This window comes from Arvicanthis niloticus, chromosome X, assembly GCF_011762505.2.
Source record: "Arvicanthis niloticus isolate mArvNil1 chromosome X, mArvNil1.pat.X, whole genome shotgun sequence".
Lineage (NCBI taxonomy): Eukaryota > Metazoa > Chordata > Mammalia > Rodentia > Muridae > Arvicanthis > Arvicanthis niloticus.
Genome location: NC_047679.1, coordinates 90,334,935 through 90,356,447, shown reverse-complemented (window position 1 = coordinate 90,356,447; position 21,513 = coordinate 90,334,935). Strand labels below are relative to the sequence as shown.

At 38.7% G+C, this 21,513-nt stretch overlaps 2 protein-coding genes across 2 annotated transcripts in view; one reads left to right on the top strand and one right to left on the bottom strand.

Annotated features, from left to right (window-relative positions):
- Trpc5 (transient receptor potential cation channel subfamily C member 5) overlaps window positions 1-21,513 on the top strand; it is a 246,800-nt gene that overhangs the window by 163,896 nt on the left and 61,391 nt on the right. The gene's annotated exons all lie outside the window — the stretch shown is intronic.
- Window positions 4,159-4,598, bottom strand: Trpc5os (TRPC5 opposite strand). The gene has a single exon (XM_076918177.1). It carries the CDS (start codon window positions 4,489-4,491, stop codon window positions 4,159-4,161), a length of 333 nt encoding a protein of 110 aa, XP_076774292.1. The 5' UTR covers window positions 4,492-4,598.

Genomic DNA, 21,513 nt, shown 5'->3' with positions numbered 1-21,513 from the left:
TATGGTTACAGGCATGTACAACCATGCCCAGCTTTTTTCATGGGTTTAGCAGGATTTGAACTCAGGTCCACTTGTTTTCTCAGTGAGTATCCCTACCTACTGAACCACCTCCCCAGCCTAATTATTAGGTTAAGTGGATCCTATGCCACCATCAGATGGAACAAATTCAATCTGAGAGTTACATGTTGAGAACCCATTAATAAGTTGCCTTCCTAATTCTTGTTAACTGTGACCCTCTGAAACCATGAGCCCATATAAACCTTTCCTCCCTTAAGATATTTCATTTTCATTTAGGTATTTTGAAACAGCAAAGAGAAAATGAGTACAGTATCACCCTCAGGAACAAAATCTTGGCTAAAAGTGGAAGAGAACTCATGCTTCTCTAAAGGGCTTTTTCTTTTTCTTTTTTTCTTTTCTTTTTTTTTTTTGTATTGGTTATTTTTTAATTTACATTTCAAATGCCCCCCCCCACTTCCCAGTTTCCCCTCCACAAACCTTCTATCCTATCTTCTATCTCCCCTGCTTCTATGAGGGTGCTTCCTCACCCACCCTCCCACTCCCACCCCCACACCCCCACCTTCAAATTCCCCTGCACTGAGGCATCCAGCCTTCACAGGACCAAGGGCCTCCCCTCCCATTGATGCCAAATAAGGCCATCCTCTGCTACATATGCATCTGGAGCCATGAGTCCCTCCATGTGTACTCTTTGGTTGGTGGTTTAGTCCCTAGGAGCTCTGGGAGGTCTGCTTGGTTGATATTGTTGTTCTTCCTATGGGGTTGCAAACTTTTTTAAAAGACCTTTTTCACTGTAGTCTTACCTCATGATTATTCCTACTCAGATTCAAATAGACTCTTCAAAAGAATGTCATGTGGTGAAAGATTATACTCCAATAAATTAAACAAAAGGCAATTCCAAATTATAATTTTTACATAAAATACTAGGATGAGGCAGTTTTCATCTCTTAGAAACAGGTACTGACTATTGAATAGTCCATACATAAGAATTCAATCTTCAGGTGGCTTTATACTAGCATTTGTTGGTATGGAATGACTTCTTAAATATCATAATTTTATATATTCTAGCCCATTGTCAGACATACCAAAGGATTTCAAAATTGTATCATTTTGTCTACTGCTAAAAGTAAGAAGCAAAGGTGTAGTTTTCATTTTACAAATGAAGAACCATGTTCATGGACAAGTCAGTTGGCAGTCAGGCTCTTGATGCAATATTCTCAATGATTTTATTCTGTGACATCTGTGGAACAGAGTCTTTTTGTGACAGTTTGGTAGCCTAGAAATTTACTACAAGGTAATTGAAGGTGACTACAAGTTCTTGGCTTTAAATCAAAGTTTATTAGCTAAAATCTCTTAAAAATGATTAAGCAGTTTGGAACAATAGTCAATAAAGATCACAAGTGATTATTACCTAATAATTTGAAGAAATGATTACATATAAAGATGCAGGTACATACTGTCAGCAGCTCCTATACTTCAGCTAAAGAATGAAGATTTTTGTGCTTCAGTGCCATTTACCAGCCTATCTTTGTTGATTTTAACTCCTTTAAGTTGGTCTCAGAATATAGAGCCTTGCTCCCTCTCTATTTCTCTATGCCATTCAAAATCTGGTTTTGGCATTAACCTCAAAAAGATACAAAACAAGGCTGCTTTGATAATGGATTCCAGTCTTCTGGAAGAGAGTCAGAATCTCAATTGGAGACATCCAGTAAGCATATTTATTAGTATTTCTTCTCCTTTTAATTTAACTCTCTATTTACTCTGTCAATTACCAACTAGTTACTTCTAGCAATCTTACAATTGGCTAATTTTCATTAAGGCACCGGTAAATGAATTCACTTTGGAAGTAACCCTATCTCAAACAACGGTGGTAACTGTTGGCAATTTAAAATGTTCTCCCTACTGAAAATGCCTTCTCCACTAGGTCTTGTTCTTCGGGGTTTTCTTATTGCTAAGATTGTTCCTTGTCACTTTTAACTCTATTTCTAATCCTGTTCCATACAGCAAACATACTCGTCATAACAGTCCATTTCTTGAAACAGAGTTACGTCTTAACAGTTCTAAAGTACACGTAATCATGCAATCAAGGCAAATACTGAAATGCAGTAGGCCAAGCAGATCCACATTTGATGAACTTGCAGCATTTTCTTTTTCTGATGTCTAAGAACAACACTGTCTATTACTTGTTTAAGGCTTTGTCTACAGTAGACTTACAGGTTTCTCTTGTTATGACCTGTATGAGTTTATTGGTGGTTTATGCTCTCTGACTTTTAACAAAGTCTTACTAATTTATTGTGGAAACATTACAAAGCCCGTATTCTAGAGTTCTACTTGGATTACTATAGTGTGGCTATCATGCTTGCAGAGCATCATTACAATTTCTCAGGTAAATTGGTCACCAATAGAATTTACAGTAGACTGGTGGCCTCTCTCTCTGGATACTTTTCCTGATTTTGTTCAATTAATCATAATTTGACTGTTATTTTGACATAAAATTATACCTTATTTCCTACAGTTCAAATTTCCCTGGCAGCAGTATATATTTCCCCTAGTTGTTACTAAGCCCTTACTTAAAGCTTAGATTAATTTTTTTTAACTTTCATCCAGGTCTATTGTCATTACTATTGTTGGCAAATGTTCTTATAAAATATAGAAATAATCTTAACTGTTTCACTAATTATAATAATTATTATTCATTAACATTTCCTCCTGGCATGGAAAAATGCAAACTACTTCTTCTTGCTTTCTCCAATCTTGCAATCTCCAATCTCCTAACCAAAATTAGGTTAATTTTCAGTGCATCGCCTATTTGCTTCTTTGTCTGTACTTGTGTACCTAGAGTCTTTTCTATACTGGAAAAATAAGATTCAGTTTGCTTATTATAGTTATTATAGCAAGGTGTTACAGCATACTACCTACTATAATATGCAATTAACCCCGTTAATTACATTTTGACATAATTTTCATTTGTTCTGTGTGTATTTTTGTCACGTATCTGCCACGTTAGTTGGCTCTGAAATCATCTGTATTAAATGCCCTATTAATCTTTTTAACTATGATGTGCTTTAGGATTCTTCAAAAATTGGTTAGAAGGCCATGCTGCCTGTCCATGGAAATAAAAGGATTGGACAGCATAAGTTGGTATAATAGGTGAATATTTTGCACAGTTATTTAGTTGATCTCTGTTTCAGTGTGGTGGTACTTCAACTATTATATTTCACCCTTCTGACATGTGGAGGGTTATTGTGCCTCGATACCAGTCTATATCTTATTCATACTTTTACCTCTTAGTAACAAATATTGCTAGGTTAAGTTTGTAACGGTCCTAGCACATTAAACTTCCCAAGTATTTGTCTTAAACTCAGTTATACACAAGAAGATGTACACTGTCCACTTCCCCTTGTAGACCATTTTCTCCAGGCTGATGACATAAGCACTTAATTTTCCACTGATGAAGTCGTTGTTATTCCCTGTCTTGACATCCTAGAACTTCTCTCTTTGCTTTTCGGTACAAGCTTCAATATTCCATCAGAGGACAATATTGCAAAAGAGTTTCAGCACATATCAACATGTGTGATTAGAATCCGATATCAGCAGTCTTTCATTCAATATCTTAACATCAGAATTCTCAAATTTTGTCCCCAGGAAATCCGGAAACGTTTTCTATACTTTTATTGCCTGGTAGACATTGTACTTTCAGAATTATTGACCTTACTCTGCCATGAAAACCTCCTTCTTTAAGATACAATGTGCCAATGTTGTCCTGTCCATGAGAAAATACTCACTGTAAAGCCATGCTGGGGAACACTACTCTTAGAATTTCTATTTATCACAGGGCAGTGACACTGAGTATTGGTAGAGTTCATCAGTTCTTCATTCTATTCTTAGGTAGATTCTTCTCCTTGCTATTATTTGGTTTTATCATGAAGAATCCTAATAGTACAAGTAAAGCAAAAACTATATAACTAAAGCCAGTCTTTTGAATTAAAACATATAAAAATAATTTTCCAAAAGGAAATCAAGGTTTACCTAATCTAAAAGTTTTTAATAATGAAACTATGCAGAACTAGAATAAAACAGCTATTGCTGAAGCCTAGAAAAAAAGAAATGAAAAAATGATGATTTTTTTTCACATGCTGGCTCTCACTCACTTTCTGTATCATCCTTTATTGCAGGAAGTATATCCTCATATATCTCGTTAATATCTATCATAGCTTCATCCATGTCAAAAATTAGGTCTTCGTCTTCTCTTACTGAAAGGATTGATTCTAAGTCGGAAAGATCCGCAAGATCCGGTAGCGAATCTTCCTCTGGAGGAGGCGCAACTGCTTCCGCCTCTTCTGCTGTAGCATTCTGTAGCACAGAAGGAACTTGTTCCTGCGAGATGAACTCTAATAGTTCCTCGGCTATTCTTATTAGCTGGGCTACACAATCAATAAGTCCAGCAACCAGTGCAGGGATTGACACAGATTCCATGGCTCAGGCAGGTGGTGTGATTATGGTGGTGATCAAGTACAGACTGAGTCTAGCTGTAACACAAAACTTTTTAGTGATGTTGGTTAACCTCTCACAAAATGTGTGTACTAGTAGTCTATTCCTATTATAACCACCACCAGATTGTCACTTCCAAGACAAAACAGCCAATCAGATCTAATAATAGAAAAAGACAAATAAAAAAAATTAGTATCCTTGACCACTCATCCACACTGTAGGTTATAGCTACAGGATATAGTTACCAAGAAGTTAAGTGAGATATCTGGCTTCTGTTCTTCCTTTTTGACAGCCTAATGAGGATCTAGTGCCTCTCTTTTCCTTTGGATTTCCCATGATATTTTTTTTGCTCAGGGATTTCAGCATAAAATGAGCACAGGTGGTTTACATATCTCTCCTTAACACCTCCATTGAGAAAGGAGTCTTTCTCAGAGTCTTTAACTGTTTTTATTAGTATCTTTGACTCATGGCCATTTATAACTACTAAAGGCTTTGGTGTTTTTAAGTATTAATTCATTAAAGTTTCCAATTGTTGTATATCTTGGGGACAGATGTTATAGTGCAATAAATTGTAAAAGGCTCTTTATTTATTCTTATTAATTAGGCTATATGATCAATAAGTCTACCAACTCTTACAGGAACTGACACTGGTTCCACATCTCAGCAGTCTTTCCAATAGATAAAATATTACTAAAAAGCTATAACAAGTGGGCTCTTGATGATACTGAATCCTGTGGAGCTGGACAATGGTTACTCCATTGATTTAGATGAGAAGTGAGCATGTTCATTTGATTATGATGGAGACCCATTATGGCATGAGGCCTGTGGTGCCACAGAACTTGTTGATGATATTTGAGGATTGTGTCAATTGTCAAAATTTAAACAGTTATTGAATATTCACCCAGTAGGACACTAACCATAAATAGAAAAGAAGTACACTGCTAATAGATACATGTATTAATATGAAAGATATTATATCTAGTGGAAAAAATTAGACATAAAAGAGTATATACTGCATACTGTCCATATACAATTCAAGAAAATTTATGGTGCAAAAAAGTAATTGTGTTTAAGAAAATGAGATGTAGAGACACGTAAGTGAACTATCTGTGATAATGTCAATGGTTATATTTTACAGTTTTAGGCTATATGTGAACATGAAATTGATGGATTTCACTGATTGTTAGTATTAAAAGTCGTGCATTTCATTGTATGTTGTCCTTCCTAAAGTAACCAAACAGAATCAATCCCCAATCTGAAAGGCATGTCAGATGAGATGGTATGCCTATAACATTGTAATTAATTCTCAAATTTGTGGAAGGAAGGCTTATTACATGTAAAGCACCAAGAAACCAATTTTATCCATTAGTGTGCCTAATCCTCACAATAAAATAACTGTATGAAGTTGTGATTGGAAAAATTAAAAATCAGTAGGTGTTATCTGACTTATGACTTATAGTGTGAAATAGAAGTTAACCCAGAACTGACTTATGACCAGCCACATGGTGTGGAATAGAAGTTAACCCAGAACTAACTTCCAAAGACCTATGTCAAACGGTACACATATAGGTGTCTATACTAACACATTTGCTTTAATGAGTCCAGAGATGACACCTTATTCTCCTAAACAGGAATAGAACTGAGCATGTTTCTTCATTTGATATCCCTAGAAATCAGCTAAATTATGAGTTGATTGTGTCTAATACTAACTGGTGGAGAGGGTGGATCCTATGGTGCCCATGTCATAATCAATAGTTTCATAGAGCTTCAAAGATGTGTGTGTGTGTTTGCTCCCCATCCTCTTGTGTTCTGAATTTCTCTAAATGATTGGAAGCTACTCACCTGTAATCGGTTCAAGATGGACAAAAGCTATTGTCCTAGAGAATGGTTTCTGGAGTTCTGCTTTCAAATAGTCCACAAACAACTCCTGCAAGAACCAAAAAAATACATATAACACACATGCAGATGGGGGAGAACAAATTACAAAATCAGTAGACTTAAAGGTATCAGAAAAAGGTGAAAGCAAGTACAAACTCTCTAATGTGAGGTGAAAGTAGCTGATGTTTTCTTTTCTGTGGCATTTGCTAATTCTGGGCACAGGTTAAAGATAAAGCTTGGACCAAAGGCAGAAGGTGTCTACCAAAGAATGAAAAATTTCAGCATAGCTGTTGGCAATTGCAGGAGGCTAGCATAATGGAAGCCTAGGGTGTGCATAGGCAGTTTTTCTTACCTGAAATAAATTGAGGTCTAGGCTGGGCCCTGGGTAGGAAGTTCTCCCGACACAGGCACACTCCTCAAAAAGGTACCTAGCATTGGAAGTGAGGGGACATAGATGAGGCCAGTGAGTCAATAAGCTCAAGACTACTTTTGAAGGACACTTTGAGCAAAATTATTCTAAAACATACAAGCATATACAAAGAGCCAGGCCTCTTTAAGGAACAACATATATACTGCCAGATAACAAAACCTGAAACAAAGGAAGACATACATTGCATATTCCCTCCCATGTGTGGAAGCTAAAAAATGTCATTTTGACTGCAGACTACTGACTACTAGAAATTAGGAATGGCCACAGAAATGAGGGATAAAAGGTTAGATAATGGCTACCAAAACAAAGTTAGATATGAGGAACATGTATGTTCTGGATGTCTGTGGCATGGTAGGTTCACAACAAAGTGTTTATTTTCTGAGTAACTAGACAAGAGTAACTCAAATATTCCAATCTTAAAGAAAACACAAATCTTAGAGAAAAAACATGTTAATTACCTCATTTCTATTAGTGTATGATACCTAGGAGGAGGTGGTGCATGCCTTTAGTCCCAGCACTTGGGAGGCAGAGGCAGGCAGATCTCTGAATTTGAGGTCAACCTGGTCTACAGAGTGAGTTCCAGGAGACCCAGAGTTACATAGAGAAACCCTGTCTTGAAAAAAAGAAAACAAAATAAAATAAAACAAAAACCCTATCAGTACATGTTTATGTGCATATAAAAATAATATGTTGTATGCACATACAGAAATTGCCATATACCATGACATTGTACAATATTACATGATAATAAAAATTAAAAATTAAAAATAAAAACTAGCAAGGCTAAGTTTATGGCTACAGAGGTTAAAGTCACATAGTACTGATACATAGATAGACAAGCAATGGAACCATGACCATAATCATATATCAAATACTAAAATCTAATTTGAAAATGGGTAGATGACTTAAATCTAACATATAAAACCAATATGTAGCTCAAGCCACAAGAGAAATCTTTCATAATCTTAGGAAACCAAAATGTATCACATATACCCCAAATTAGCAAAGAGCTTTCATCTATCAAAAGATACCTCAAGAGAGTAAAATGGTCAATTATAAGGTAGAAAAATATTCAGAAAGTATTCCCAATAGAAGGTTGATACCTATTTTATGCATATATTTTAGACTCCTATAAATAAAGACTGTAAATGTCATAATCAAGACAAAAAAATTAACCACTACCTCATAGAAGAGGATATTTACCCAACCTACAGGTACACAAATTGGCATTTGTCACTACTACTCATTAGATCAATGCAAAATCAATCCACAAGGAGATATATCAAACCCCACAAGAATAGGTACATCGGAAAGGATTAATAATAAGAAATGCAGAACAACGGAGCCACTGGAACTCACATACAACCACAGGTGAATGTGTTGGCTTGCACAATTACTTTGAAAAGCCACTGGAGAGTATCTACTAAAGCAAAGTCTACCTCCATCTCATGAACCTGTAGCATTACTACTAAGTATAAACCCAAATTAAAGAATGTAAACATCTTCCAGAATATATGTAAAAGAAAAGAAAAGGAAACCAGAAATGTAGGGGTATAGTATATATCCCATCATTTCATTTAGATGAAATTTCAAGCAACAATGAGTGTTGTCAGCATTGTTTGACCAGCCTGTCATTAATGTGACGGAAATGAAGTACAACATTAAGAGAAGGGTCCTTTGCCTGGTGTGGATCTCCACTTCATGTCAATGCAATTACAAGAGGTCCTGATTGTCAGACAGTTTTTAATTGATGCAATGTGATATAACTTGCCTCTTATAAGTAGCTGAAAAGGAGCTAGAGCAAAGGTGATGCCATCTGACTGATAACTGGAATCAGGCATCTCTGTATCGCTTTCGTCAGCGTGACTAATGAAAAGCCACCATTTTATTCTCAAAGTCTTAGTCTGCTATTTGGCACTGCTTCCATCTGGAAATCTGGCAACAAGTATCTAACAATGGGACAGAAAAGGAGCAAAGAAATCCAAATCCAAATCCACTGGGCCCGTCTTTAGAGTTAATAAGTTTCCCTGCAGCAGGCAACGTAAATTAATTCATATCCAAGGGGACCAGAGGTAGTTATATGGGAGTGATTAAAACGTGCCTTTGGGAGTACAGGTGCCAAGTCTGTATTCACAAATAGATATTTTTTTTTTTTTTGCTTCCTTCTGTAGTGCTGCAGTACCATTTGGTCACAAGCATTTAATTTAAATGCTTAAATAAACAACGCTTCTGTTGATGGCTCCTCAGATGGTGGTGGGATTACACTTCTCCCCTCCTCTCTGTTGAGACTTTGTCTGAAGCCCAAGCAGGTCTTGTATAACACAAACTGCACTCAGTAGGGAAAGAAGAAAAGTAAATAAATAACCTCAAGGTTGGGTATAAGAGGATGAGAGGTTTTTTTGGCTGGTTGTGGTGGTGCACGCCAGTAGGATTTGCTGAAGGAGGCAGAGGCAGGAGGATCACGAGAGGTTTTTTGAGTAAGGTAGGTAAGGAGAGCAGTTAATCGAGTATATGTGTTCAAAATACATTGCATAAAATTCTCAAAGAATGAATAAGAAATTACTGGGTTTTAAAAAAAACACTTCTGAACACACATAACTTCTCTTTGCCCTACCCACCTCCAGGGAAACATCAAGAAGACCTTGATGCCCCAGCATAGGGGGATGCTAGAGCAGTGAGGCAGGAGAGTATGGGTGGGTGAGAGAGCACTCTCATACAGGCAACGAGGAGGGGGGAGGGCAGATGTGGGAAGGGGGTTGGTGGAGGGGTAACCTGGAAGTGAGATATCATTTGAGATGTAAATAAATGGAATGGTTAATAAAAAGAAGAAGAAGACCTAGCCCATCATTTTGATACAGCAGGAGCATCTCTGGGAGATATAATGAAAATAATCAACAGATTTTGCCCTTGCATCTATATCTTAAAGTTAGGCATTGTTGCCTTTACAAACAACTGCATGCAATGAGGCTATAGGACCTGACTTTCCAAATGTCTGAGCTATCTTTAATTTATCAAGGAAAATGGAAAGAAGTGTGGAGCTGAAGAGCTAAACACAGCCCCTTCTTGAAAACTATATGAAAAATTCAAAACAGAAACCAAATTAAGAGGGAGTAGGGATGCCCTTGTAGTCGGTTTAAAGCAAGTTTGTCTACATTTCTTTCCTCCCCTTTCTAATTTGTTCATTGCTGCAGAGGCAATCTTAGACTCTTGCTTACCCTGCAGAAAAACAACTTAGTCACTACCTGGCAAACAGTAGCTTGCAAATATCTCTTTGTCGTTGTGTTAGTCGGGCACATAGTTTTTTAGCATAGTATTCAACCATGGGGTCAGCCACCTTATCTTGGCTTGGGAAAACATAAACAAACTTGTCTCTGAACCTTAGCTGCTGTAAGAGTCCCCAGAGAAGCTAGAAAATGATGTAATACTTCCAGAAACAGTTTTGGCCTTCAAATAGTACCAAGTGCAGGAGAAAGAGCCGAAAATGGGAGAAATAAAAATATAACTTAGAATGATAAGAAAAAGAGGTTCTACTCCTAATTCTTCCCTCAGCTTTCTAAGAGGGAAAAAGAAAAGTAGTGGGGGTTTTCAATGGGGAAAAAATAATTCTATTTAGCAAATGCCAGAATGAAATGATAGCAGTGACTCTAAGGGCAATATATCGTGCCAAACAGACTTGTGTTTCATCCTAACTTTACTAAGTGCAGAGTTTCCCTAAGCTATATTTTCGTTTACTTCCTTATCTGTAGGATAGAGAGAATAGGGAAATTATAGGAATTAGTTAATGATGAAGTTTAGAATGTCTCCCAGTTCATGGTAAGTGCCTTACAGATGCTAGCTGTTTGACTGTGCTATGGAAATTCCAGGATCCAGGAAGTAAGGTGTGGTGCATCCTGGCCACTACTAGTGACTCCCAGAAGGTGAGAGAAAAGATGCCTGAAGGTTTAGCAAAACCTGGAAGTAAGTAATAGAGGTATGATTCATATCATAGATACAACCAGGTAACGACTTCAGACTTTGAGAAAGATGTGAGGAGAAGGAGCTCTCTAGGTAATGAAGGCATCTTCCAGTATATCTACTGTGAATTCACCAAAACTAGTCCAGACTTTGAATATTCCTATGTGGCTCGTTCATATGACAAGGGGGAAAAGCACACTATGTCTTACTCCTTACCACCCCAGCCTGAGTTTTGTTCTAAGCTTCAAGAACACACTTGACACATATAAGACTGACAGAGCCCTGGGGTTCTAGCTTCCTTTCTCTTTCTGAAAATGCCAGCTGGCCAAGAGAGACTGCATTCATCCATTTTACCAACAGGAATGATCAGAGACAATACAGTCCTCCTCTCTGCCTGAAAATGTGCTTGCACCATCTGCCAAAGAATGTGCCTTTCTGGTTTTGGTGGCTTCAAAATATGATTCCAGAACTCCACTCAGTAGCTCATCCCAGGGCTTTACAGCTTCTTCCTTCTGGGAGCCATATCCTCAAGCACACTCACATCCATTAACCTACAGTAGTCCTATCAGACAAATATTTTTCTTCCACAAATGAGGGAGTGGAGACCCAAACGTATTTCATATGGCATCTCATTGAATCTTCAAATTACTGTGAGGTCAATAGGGTAACAGGGGAGGGGCTATTTCCCCTATGGATTTAAGAAAATAAAAATCCACATCAAGGCAAACAGTCCAAGGTGCACAGCTGGAAAATGGTAGAAGCTGAAACCTGATTTGCTGCTCTTTCCATGGCCTGCAACTGCCAACCCTCTAATCCTTGGGGGAAAGTCTTCCAAATACCTTGTTAGGACAGATACCTATTCAGTGCTTCAAAATCTAATAACATGTCACTAACCTATTAGAATAAAATCATCTATAGACCCTATATGTAGAACTGCCAAGTGAATATCCAAAGACTAGGATTCCCATTGTCAGCCTCTCCGAGAAAGAAAACACAATTTGAGTAGCCAGGCTATCCAGTGGAATGAATCTGCTGTTTTTTTTCCCCAAGCCACTCTGCCTTCCTCTTGCATGATACATTACACCAAGCAGTTCTCTACAGGAACATAATAACACAAACGAGAAAATTACAGTACAAGTAAGTATCTGTGACCTAAAGTAAATCCCAATGGCCTCTTCCACTGTACCGCTAATTGCCTATGTTAAAAGCTTTTCCCCATTGCCACTGCCACACAAGAAGAGTGGAAACTGTCCTTTTAAATGCACCACTAAAGGGGAAGCTGGTATCTATTTGGCAGGAGAAGAACGGGATACTTCATGCTTGGCATACTGCTACCACTGGCATCTAATCCAGAAGCTGCTGCATTCTGCAGGGGTGGCAACTATTTTGTCCTCAGGATAATATAGTGGAAGATACAGCTATATTTATATACAGACTTTTTAATAGAAATGCCTGTCACCCCTGGTAAAGCTCACAGGAGGTGACAGAAACGCCACAGCCAGAAAAAGGCAAGCCAATTCTTTAGTGCCTTCTGGCAGCTGAATCCACAATATCAAAGAAGAATGCCTGGATCTTTTTCTTGGGTTCTAGAACGTTACTTCAGGGAGTTATACAGTAACTGTCCCAAGAATTACTAAAGTAAGCAAGATTTGTCTTCTGTGTCTTTTCCCAAATCACAGTAAATATAAGGACTGAAAGTTAAATCTACTGCCATATCAGCTCTGACTGCCATAGTGAAACAGCAAACAATTTCATATGTAAAGTAACACTGAAAGCAGTAGTGTCAATATAAATACAAACTGATAAATGCTTGACAGACTTCTAATAATGCATAAATGCAAACATCATTGAACCATGAACACATGGCAACCTCAGCCACACAGACATGTACAGAAGCATTTGACACTGGCAAAGAAGGAAGGGTGGAGGAAAGAGACACTTTGTTAAGGAAGACAGACATTGGAGACAGAGAGACTTAGGTTCAAATTTAAATGTTTCCTTACCTTGACAGTTCACTTAAGCTTTCCATGAGTCCCAGTCCTTATCAGAAATAAATATGGTAACACTTTGGACAACTATAACCTTTGTACTTTAGACAATTCTTAATTGTGGGAAAATACCCTATTTAGGTAAAACATGAACGTGTGTGCTCTGAGTTCAGATACACACTTGAACATTCTCCCTCTGGTATTCATTGAGGAAAGAATTAACTTTTTGTAAACTTGTGTTTTGTCTTCTCTATACTGAGGATGGTGAGGTCACCTGTCTCAATGGGTGGTACAATCATCAAGTGAGATAACTTTTGAAAGATCTTTTGTTAGTCATAAAGCTCAAGGCAAAAAAAAAAAAAAAAAAAAAAAACTCAATTGAAGTTGCTAACCAATCTTTTTTTCTGGGGTTTGAAGCTTTTAACAGGACTCATGCTTTTTGTCATTTAATGAAGAAAATATTAGGTAACCTGAAATAATTTGAACATTGTAGTCATCACTAAATCTTAACTTGACTGAGACCATGAATTGGATATAACTTACCTTAAGTAGACATAGGTCCTAATTTAACCTTACCTTGTCTCCACTCTTGTGAGGCCTTTACTAGCCTCTAATTAGAATTTAACTAAGATACTCTTGGCAAGAAAGAAAGAAGAAAGAACGAAAGAAAGAAAGAAAGAAGAGGAAGGGAAGAAGGGAGGGAGGGAGAAAGGAAGGAAAGGGAAAAGAAAGAGAAAAAGCCTAGTGCAGGCTCAAACTCTTTCTGTATCTAAAATCAGATTCTGAATAGGCCTTCTCTCTCTGTTTCTGTATCCTGGCAAGTTGTTAAATATATTCTGATAGATGTTAACTAGGCATGACCCATGACTAGGCTAACTGGATTCTATTAGGATTTACCTAGGCTTAGGCTTGGCTTAACTTCACTAAGCCTGGAAGGGAACCTCCAACTTGGAACAAGTATTTAAGGCCATAAGAGCCTGGAGGGGAAAAGCTGGGAGGAATTCAAGAACTGACTATAGAAAAGCCCTTTGTGTGGAGAAGCCACGACCTCAGGATGGGTTGGTCAGGCATAAGCATAGGAACTCCCCTCCCCCAAGAACCCTATGGTTGGTTCTAGTCATTGTGATGGTATAGGTTAACAGAGTTAAGACTTTAAGCCCTTCTGTTGCCACCCCCACCACACACATGGCCCTTGAACCGGTCTGTAAACAGGACAAAGATAAACAAGACAAAGCCAACTAATTCTGTCCCAGCGCTCCCTTTCTGAAAATGCTGGCTACAGTACATGCCAGCCACGAGCTCCTTTATGTAACAGACCTGTCTTGAGGTCGGGGTTGCTGAGTATGATCTGATGCTGGCTAGGCTACCGATACTAGAGTAGGAATGATTAACCAAAACCTGACTGACAACACAAATGGGACATGTTTAACAGGACTTACCACCTAGTCAGGTCATAGAAGAAGCCCAATCTGCAGGAAATGAAAAGGGCTATAGCAGGTAAGATCAGGAACTCTTACTGGTACACACTTTGCCAGCCCCTGGGATCTTTATACCTGCTATGCATGAGACAGTTGTGAACTAGTATTCTCGGCCCCAGGCTTAAGGTGTGTTCCCAGGAAGCAAGAGTTAAGCATTTCTTATATCCCTTAGAATCAAGAAATAAGAGAACCCTGTACTTTTACCTATCCTTTGGGGAATGGTTCTGACAGGGTCTATGACCACCAGAGTGGCCACAGTAGTAATCCAACAAGTTCAGCATAGCCAGCTCTCTACTCAAATCAAAAAAGACTTAACAGTTGTTCAAAAGAGCACAGTCCCTCTGCAAAATCAGATAGACTTATTGACAGCAATGACGCCCCCCCCCCGCCCCCTGCCCCCCGCCCCCCGCGGCACACACACAGCCCAAAACAGCAGAGGATTAGATTTGATTACCACTGAAAAAGATGGCGTCTTCATGGCTTTAAATGAGGACTGCTGTTTTTATGTTAATCAGTCAGAGGTCCTATGGAAAAATGTGAAAAGGTTGTTAGAAAGGATAGAAATGGGAGCCAAAGAGGGATAATACGGACAACACAGGACCTGGCTGGCTCTGCTGATGGAGCCTCAACTAATAATAATGCCAGAACTTCTATTAGGACCATGCATCTTGAACAAACACCCTGGCCAGCCAGTTCATCAGAACTCAATGAAAGTAATAAAAAAAATCCTACAAGTGATAACACCAGGTATACCAACCCGTTTCTTCAAGACAGATTCCTAAGGCATTATGAGGGTGAAGAGGAGGAAATGAAGCAGAATAAGGCATAAAAAAAAAAGACCAATTATTAGAGCTCCTTAAAGCACTATTTGTACTGCTCAGTTCCAAGCACGATTTCCCTTGTCACCTGGAACAGAGTGACCTGAAGAAATAGTTGTTGCCCTTAACAACCTGGCCACCAAAGCTTACACCTCTTAGCTTTTAAAAATCTGCCTTTAAAAACAGAAGGCAGACTGCCACGTACACTTTGGTAAATTATCTATTGCTTGCTCACCCCAGCTTGTGGCTTTAGAGTAGAGTATAAAATGAGATGGCAAACTGGACCTGGCACGGAGGCCGCTCTGGAACTATCCTGGCTTCAGTTCTCCGGTGAAGAGCGCTCCTCTCTTCCACGTTCATTGATGTCAGAGTGCTATTCCAGAGGGATTCGCACAACACCTTCTCTGGATTTATAGCCCAGCTCAGGGACTAACAAAGTTTTCACAAGATCTCAACTGAGATTTAGATCTGGGTGGGATTAAAGTGGGGTCTGAATAGCCTAAACTATGTTTACATCCTAGTCAAACTTTAATAGGGCTGGCTAGGGCTTTCAATGTCTTGGGTTCTGATTAGACTTAAATAGAACCTGTTGAAGCTTCAGCTTGACCCTCATTGGGCCATAGCTGAAATGATGATGCTTTTACTGGACTTCTGCCCTGACTAGAGAAGACCCTCAGTGACTGATTAGGTCTTAAGTTACTTAAGTAGCTCCTAAAATTGTCATAGACCCTTGCTATATCCTAGCAAGACTGTGGCAAGGCTTGATATACACTGGAGCTCTAGCTTTAGCTTCAGTCCCTACGGAGGTATTAACTGGGACTTCCCTATGGAGGTATTAACTGAGATTTGGCACTGGCTAGGCTTTAACTGGACTGTCAAGGTTTTAACTGGGCTGGAATAATGTTACAATTTAACCTTAACTCAGTAAGGCCTTTATCAAGATGGCTAATCTTGAAGTATTCTTAAGCTTTGGGTGTACCTTAAAAAAGATTTGTATAAGATTTAACTGTGTTGTCACTATGTTCTCATGACAGTCACGGGTGTAGACCCTGCCATAAATGGTTTCTGTATAAAACCTAACATTTGGCCTTTAATAAGTCTCCAATTATGCAAGTACTACCAGAATTTGACTACATGTAAATTGAGTGTAGACCACGAATAATCCTTCAACAAGTCAGTACTAGAATTAAACTAGACTGTCTTTATTTGGAGCTACCAGAGACTCAACTACAGCAAAAGCTGACAAATATACTTTAATACTTAAAAAAATAATGTAAGTGTGTTTTAAACCAAACTAATTTGCTCTTAACTAAAATGAGACTTCAACTACACCCTAATAGGACTCTGACAGATCTCAATGGTGTTGAGGCCCTGCTTACTATACTATGACTGTATTGCAAGTATGTTTAGGGTCTTGACTTTGCCTTAATGGAGTTGAAAAGATTTTAACTAAGCTAACTAGTACTTAATCAAATAAATGTTCTGCCTAGGTCTTAACTGAAGTGACTTTGCCTGATCCAGGTTTGGGCTCTCGGCAGGCCTTAACTGGGCTCTGGTAAGACTTAACCTGGGCTCAGTTTTTAGTTAGACTTAAGTAAAATCTAACATTTAACTACACTGACCCTCTGCCTAGAAGTTAACCAGGATTAATTACACTGTAGCTACACCTACACCCTGGTTAAATCTAAAGTACATTCAATAACACTGTGATTTCTAGGACTTTCCTAGGACATAATTAGGTTAAAACTAGAAATTAACTAGGCTTAGGCTTTGGTGAGGGCTTCCCTAGACTCTGACTTAAGCTAGTCTAAGGTTCGGCCCTGCCTGTATCATAACTGGCTTCTAATTGTATTTAAACTAGGCGTAAGTATAAGCAAGGTTTTAAGTAGCCCCCTAGTTGATACTTGATCATGGTGAGAGCCTGTCTACACCTTAAACAGACTTAGTTATAGCTGAGTAATCACTACATTCACACTCAGGTTATGCCTTAACTAACATCTGGCTACACCTAATCTAGTGCTTAACTGAGACAGAGCTAAATTAGTCTCAGAAACAGGCAAGATTTTACCTATTTTCTATCACATAACTAGAGCTATGCCCAGTATAGAACTCAACTAGATTTACTTCTAGTTCAATGAGGGCTAGTCCCTAGACAATCTTAACTAAACCCTTAAGAGAACTAAACTGTATTTATGAACTCCTGAGGCTTTAAATAAACTCTTAAGAGAACTAAACTACATTTTTAAAGTTGCAACAGTTTAATTACATTATGAATAGCACTTAATAGGTTTGTTTCCTGAGAGAGGGTTTGTCTGGGCTCCTGTTAGACCTAAATTAGCCTTCTGTGCTCAAAAGAACTTATGTCTATTCTAACTAAACCTGAATTATTTGGGTTCTAAAAGAATCTAAAGTAGCATTAGATCCTGGACAGGTTTGAACTAAGCTCTAACTAGGACTAAGTGAGACTCTTGCACTAGCTAGTTCTAAAAGTGCTCTAATTGAACCCTTAACTAGGCTTAGTCCCTGTCAAGACCAAAATTAGACTAAATTATATCTGAATGATCCTGAAGCCCAAACTATGTCTTAGCTATTAATAAACCAGAACCAGGCTTATTTCTTGCATAGAGTCTAACTAGTCTCTCTATATGACTAAACAAGTCTTAGACCCTGGCTAGGGCTTAACTGGGATCTCTAACCTAAACTAGACTTAAGTGTTAGCTATACATTCTTTGGGCTCTGATCAATAATATTTACATAGACTGAGGCCCTGTCTGGCCTTCAGCTAGATTGTATTCAGTGTTATTAACTAGTTTGAGACACTTGATGACTCTTAACCACGCTCTAATAGGACTTAAGTGTGCTGTACCTTAGACTTAATTAATATTAGGCCCTCACTGGGGTTTACACAGACTGTGACTAGAAAGACAGGGGCTCTTACTAGATCCAACATAGTCCTAGGCTCTGAGTTTAACCAAGCTTGATTTAGCAATTATAACTACCCAGGATTAATGTAAACTCTAAAGCGCTCTTAACCTAGCAATCTAGCTTTTAAGTGCTTCCGCCATACTTTAATAAGATTTTTGACAGGCCTTAACAATGCTAAGGTTCTAGACAACATGAATGATAGTGTGAGCAGGTTGTAAGTGTGTTTAGTACACATCCGGCTATGTATTTGCAGAGTTCACTAGATTTTAACTAGCTCATACGGAATCTTAGGCAATGTGTAAGTCCTAAGCTTCATGTAGACACAACTAAATTTAACTAAGTTTTGACTTCTACTAAACTATGCTTAATGCCATTGCAAGGATCTGGGTGTACTGTGACTGAACATAAGATTGGACCTGATGAGAGCTCAGCTGGACTGTGAATGAAGCTAAAATAAACTTAGACGTTAGTCAGAGCTTAGCTTAGCGGGGCTCTGACCAGCCTGAATCAGGTGTAAGCCCTGACTCGTGCTTACTGAGAGTCTTACTAACAACAATGATTAGCTTTGTTAAGACTCAATAAGGCCTAAACTTGGTTAAGATGTAATCTAATTGAATTCTAGGCAGGACCTGGGCCTACTAAAATATTAGAGTCTATTTAAGGCCAAGGTAGTATATAAGCCTAGTTCGGGTCTAGCCAGAACCTTATTAAGCCCTAAGGCTAGGTAAGGTATACAGAGAATGTCCAAATGTAACTAAGATATAATAAAGCCAGTGGCTGGAGCGACAGCATGAGTTTAAGATTCCTTTTTGCTCTTAGAGAAGACTCAAATCTAGTTCCTAGCATCCTAGCTTCAGGAGATATAGTGTCCTTTGCTGGCCTCTGCAAATACCTGCATTAATGTGCACATACCTACACACACACACACTTAAAAATAAAACAAATACTATCAAACCCTTAAATTGACTGTCCCTTAAACACACACACACACACACACACACAGAGAGAGAGAGAGAGAGAGAGAGAGGAGAGAGAGAGAGAGAGATTTAAAAATAAAACAAGTACTATTACAAACCTTACATGACCTGACCCTTAACTACACTGTAACCCTCCCTACACCTTAACTACATTCTATTACATCTTAATCAACTTAGGTCCTAGCTAAGTCTCAAGGTGATTGTGACTACGTTTATGAACTTGCTAAGATTTAACTACAGGACACTCAAAGATTAGTTACATTAAGACCCTAGCAAGGGCTTAACACAACAGTTAATAGGCACTAGCTAAGGCTTTCCTGCTATTGGCACTGAATAGATCGAAACTAATCTTAAAACCTAAGATTTACCTTGTTGTTTGTTTGCTTTTGGAGACAGGGTTTTAGTATACAGCCCCGGATGAACTAGAACTCACTATGGAGACCGGCACAGATCTACCTGTCTCTGCCTCTGCCACTCCTGCCTCTTGAATACTGAGATTAAAGCCATATGACACTATATCTACCCTTTTTCTTTGGGCTCAAATTCACAAAAAAAAAAAAAAAACTCTGCCTCATGAGTGCTCAGAGTGAAAGCATATGCCACTGTCCCTGCTAGGGGTTTTTTTGCTTTTGTTTGTTTGTTTGTTTGTTTTAAGTTTGCTTGTTCATTTGTTTTGGGCTCAGTTTTTGAGAAAGAGTTTAATTATGTAGCCCTTTCCTGAGTAGAACTCACTACTTACACAAGACTCAAACACACATCTGCCTGACCCCTCCCAAGCCCATGCTCCTATCCAAGCCCCTGTTCCAGCCCAGACCCAGACCCAACCCCAGACCCAGACCCAGACCCCGACCCTGACCCAGACCCTGCCCAAGACCCAGACCCCGACCCTGCCATTGGCACTGCTTATGCCCCTGTACCCTGCCGTTGCTGCTGCTGCTGCTGCTGCTGCTGCTGCTGCTGCTGCTGCTGCTGCTGCTGCTGCCCTTGCTGTTCCCCAAGTGCTGAGATTGAAGGCATGTGCCACTTTGCCTACCTCTTTTTTTTTTCCTTTGTGGTGCTGGAGATGGAACCCAGAGTCTTGTATACATTAAGCAAACTGTCTACCGCTGAACTAAATCCTGAGAACTTCTCTGGTTTTGAAATAGGATCTTGCTATTTAGCCTGATTGGCTGGGGCATGCTATATATCAGACTGGCTTTCAAAACCCCAGCATTCTTGCCCTATCAGCCTCCCAGGGGCTGGAATTGCAGAAGTGTCACCACGCCTATCTAAACAGTTTTTAACCAAATAAAGATCTTCACTATAGATTAATAATACTTAAGCACATATTAATTATACTTAGGATCCAGTTTCACTCTAAGCCCTTTTAAAATCTTAACTATATTTTAGAACCCATTTAGAACTAAACTAAGTAACTAAACTTTTAACAGTGACATCTACACTTTAAGCATAGTTAAACTTTATTCTTACGTAGCCTAAATAGGTCTTGATTAGGCTTAAGTACTTTGAGTTCCCAAGTTTAAGTTCTTTCCTTAATTCAAGACTTTAGGCTTTGGCTAATTTGTAGCCATTTTTCATTAAGGATAAATTCAGTTCTAGCTTCCTTCTAGCCCTGTATGTCCATAATTTGTATCTGCCCTTACATCCACAAGTTGGCAGTTTCAGGCTGCTCTCTGAATCATACATGGAAAAACCAAGAAGATAACCCCATCTTACCCCCACTGCAGCAAGAAACAAGACTGCCTCTGGCTCCACTGCACCCAGCTATGTTTGTAGTGTGACACAGGAAGCAATTATGCTATCCCTCAAGAAACCAAAGGATATGTTTTTCTGTAACATCTAACCTGGAAATATATTTTTGTCCCAGTCACCTGTTCTGTCCTTTCTTAAAGACACTAATACTTTGTAATAACTTTGTAAGAGATATAGAAAACTGTGTTTCCATCTACGCAAGACTTAGCTAGAGCTTGGATGTGCAATTCACTGTTAAGAAGAAAGACAGCTGACAGACTAGAGTTGCAGTAAAGAGCTTTCTGTACTTTTTACAAGGGTAAGCTCTGGGATTTGTAGACCTTCTGAACCCTGTGAAGTCAGCATAGCAGTCCCACTGGAAGGAAGTAGGTGGTCTGCTCTGTACAACCTTGGCTTATTATAGGATATTGAAGGTTTCTATTGATCTTGAAAGAACAAGATTACAAAATCCAGACCAGAGTATGAGTAGTCATCCATATCTAATGGTTTCACGGATTCTTAGTGATAAAGGACTGAAAGGACTGGTCATTTGTTTCAAATCCACACTGTACTATTTGGTTTAGAAGTGTTTTACATATTTACTTTTTAGGTAAACATATGTTTTCTTTCATTCATTTCTTCAGATGCTGACTGGTTTATTGGACTTTATGATAGAGTAATAGGAAGATGCACAAAGGAATTTATAAAGCCTGCAAAATGTGATGCAACATGACAAGAGAACTCAGAGTTTTCCAAGTCCTTTTCCCAATCTAGCTCATTTTGCTTGCATTCTCTGTGACCAGAACAAATTAACGTCTTCCATAAACC

Coding starts and splice junctions, on each gene's coding strand:
- Trpc5os (XM_076918177.1), bottom strand. CDS start 4,491: ATGGAATCTGTGTCAATCCCTGCACTGGTTGCTGGACTTATTGATTGT.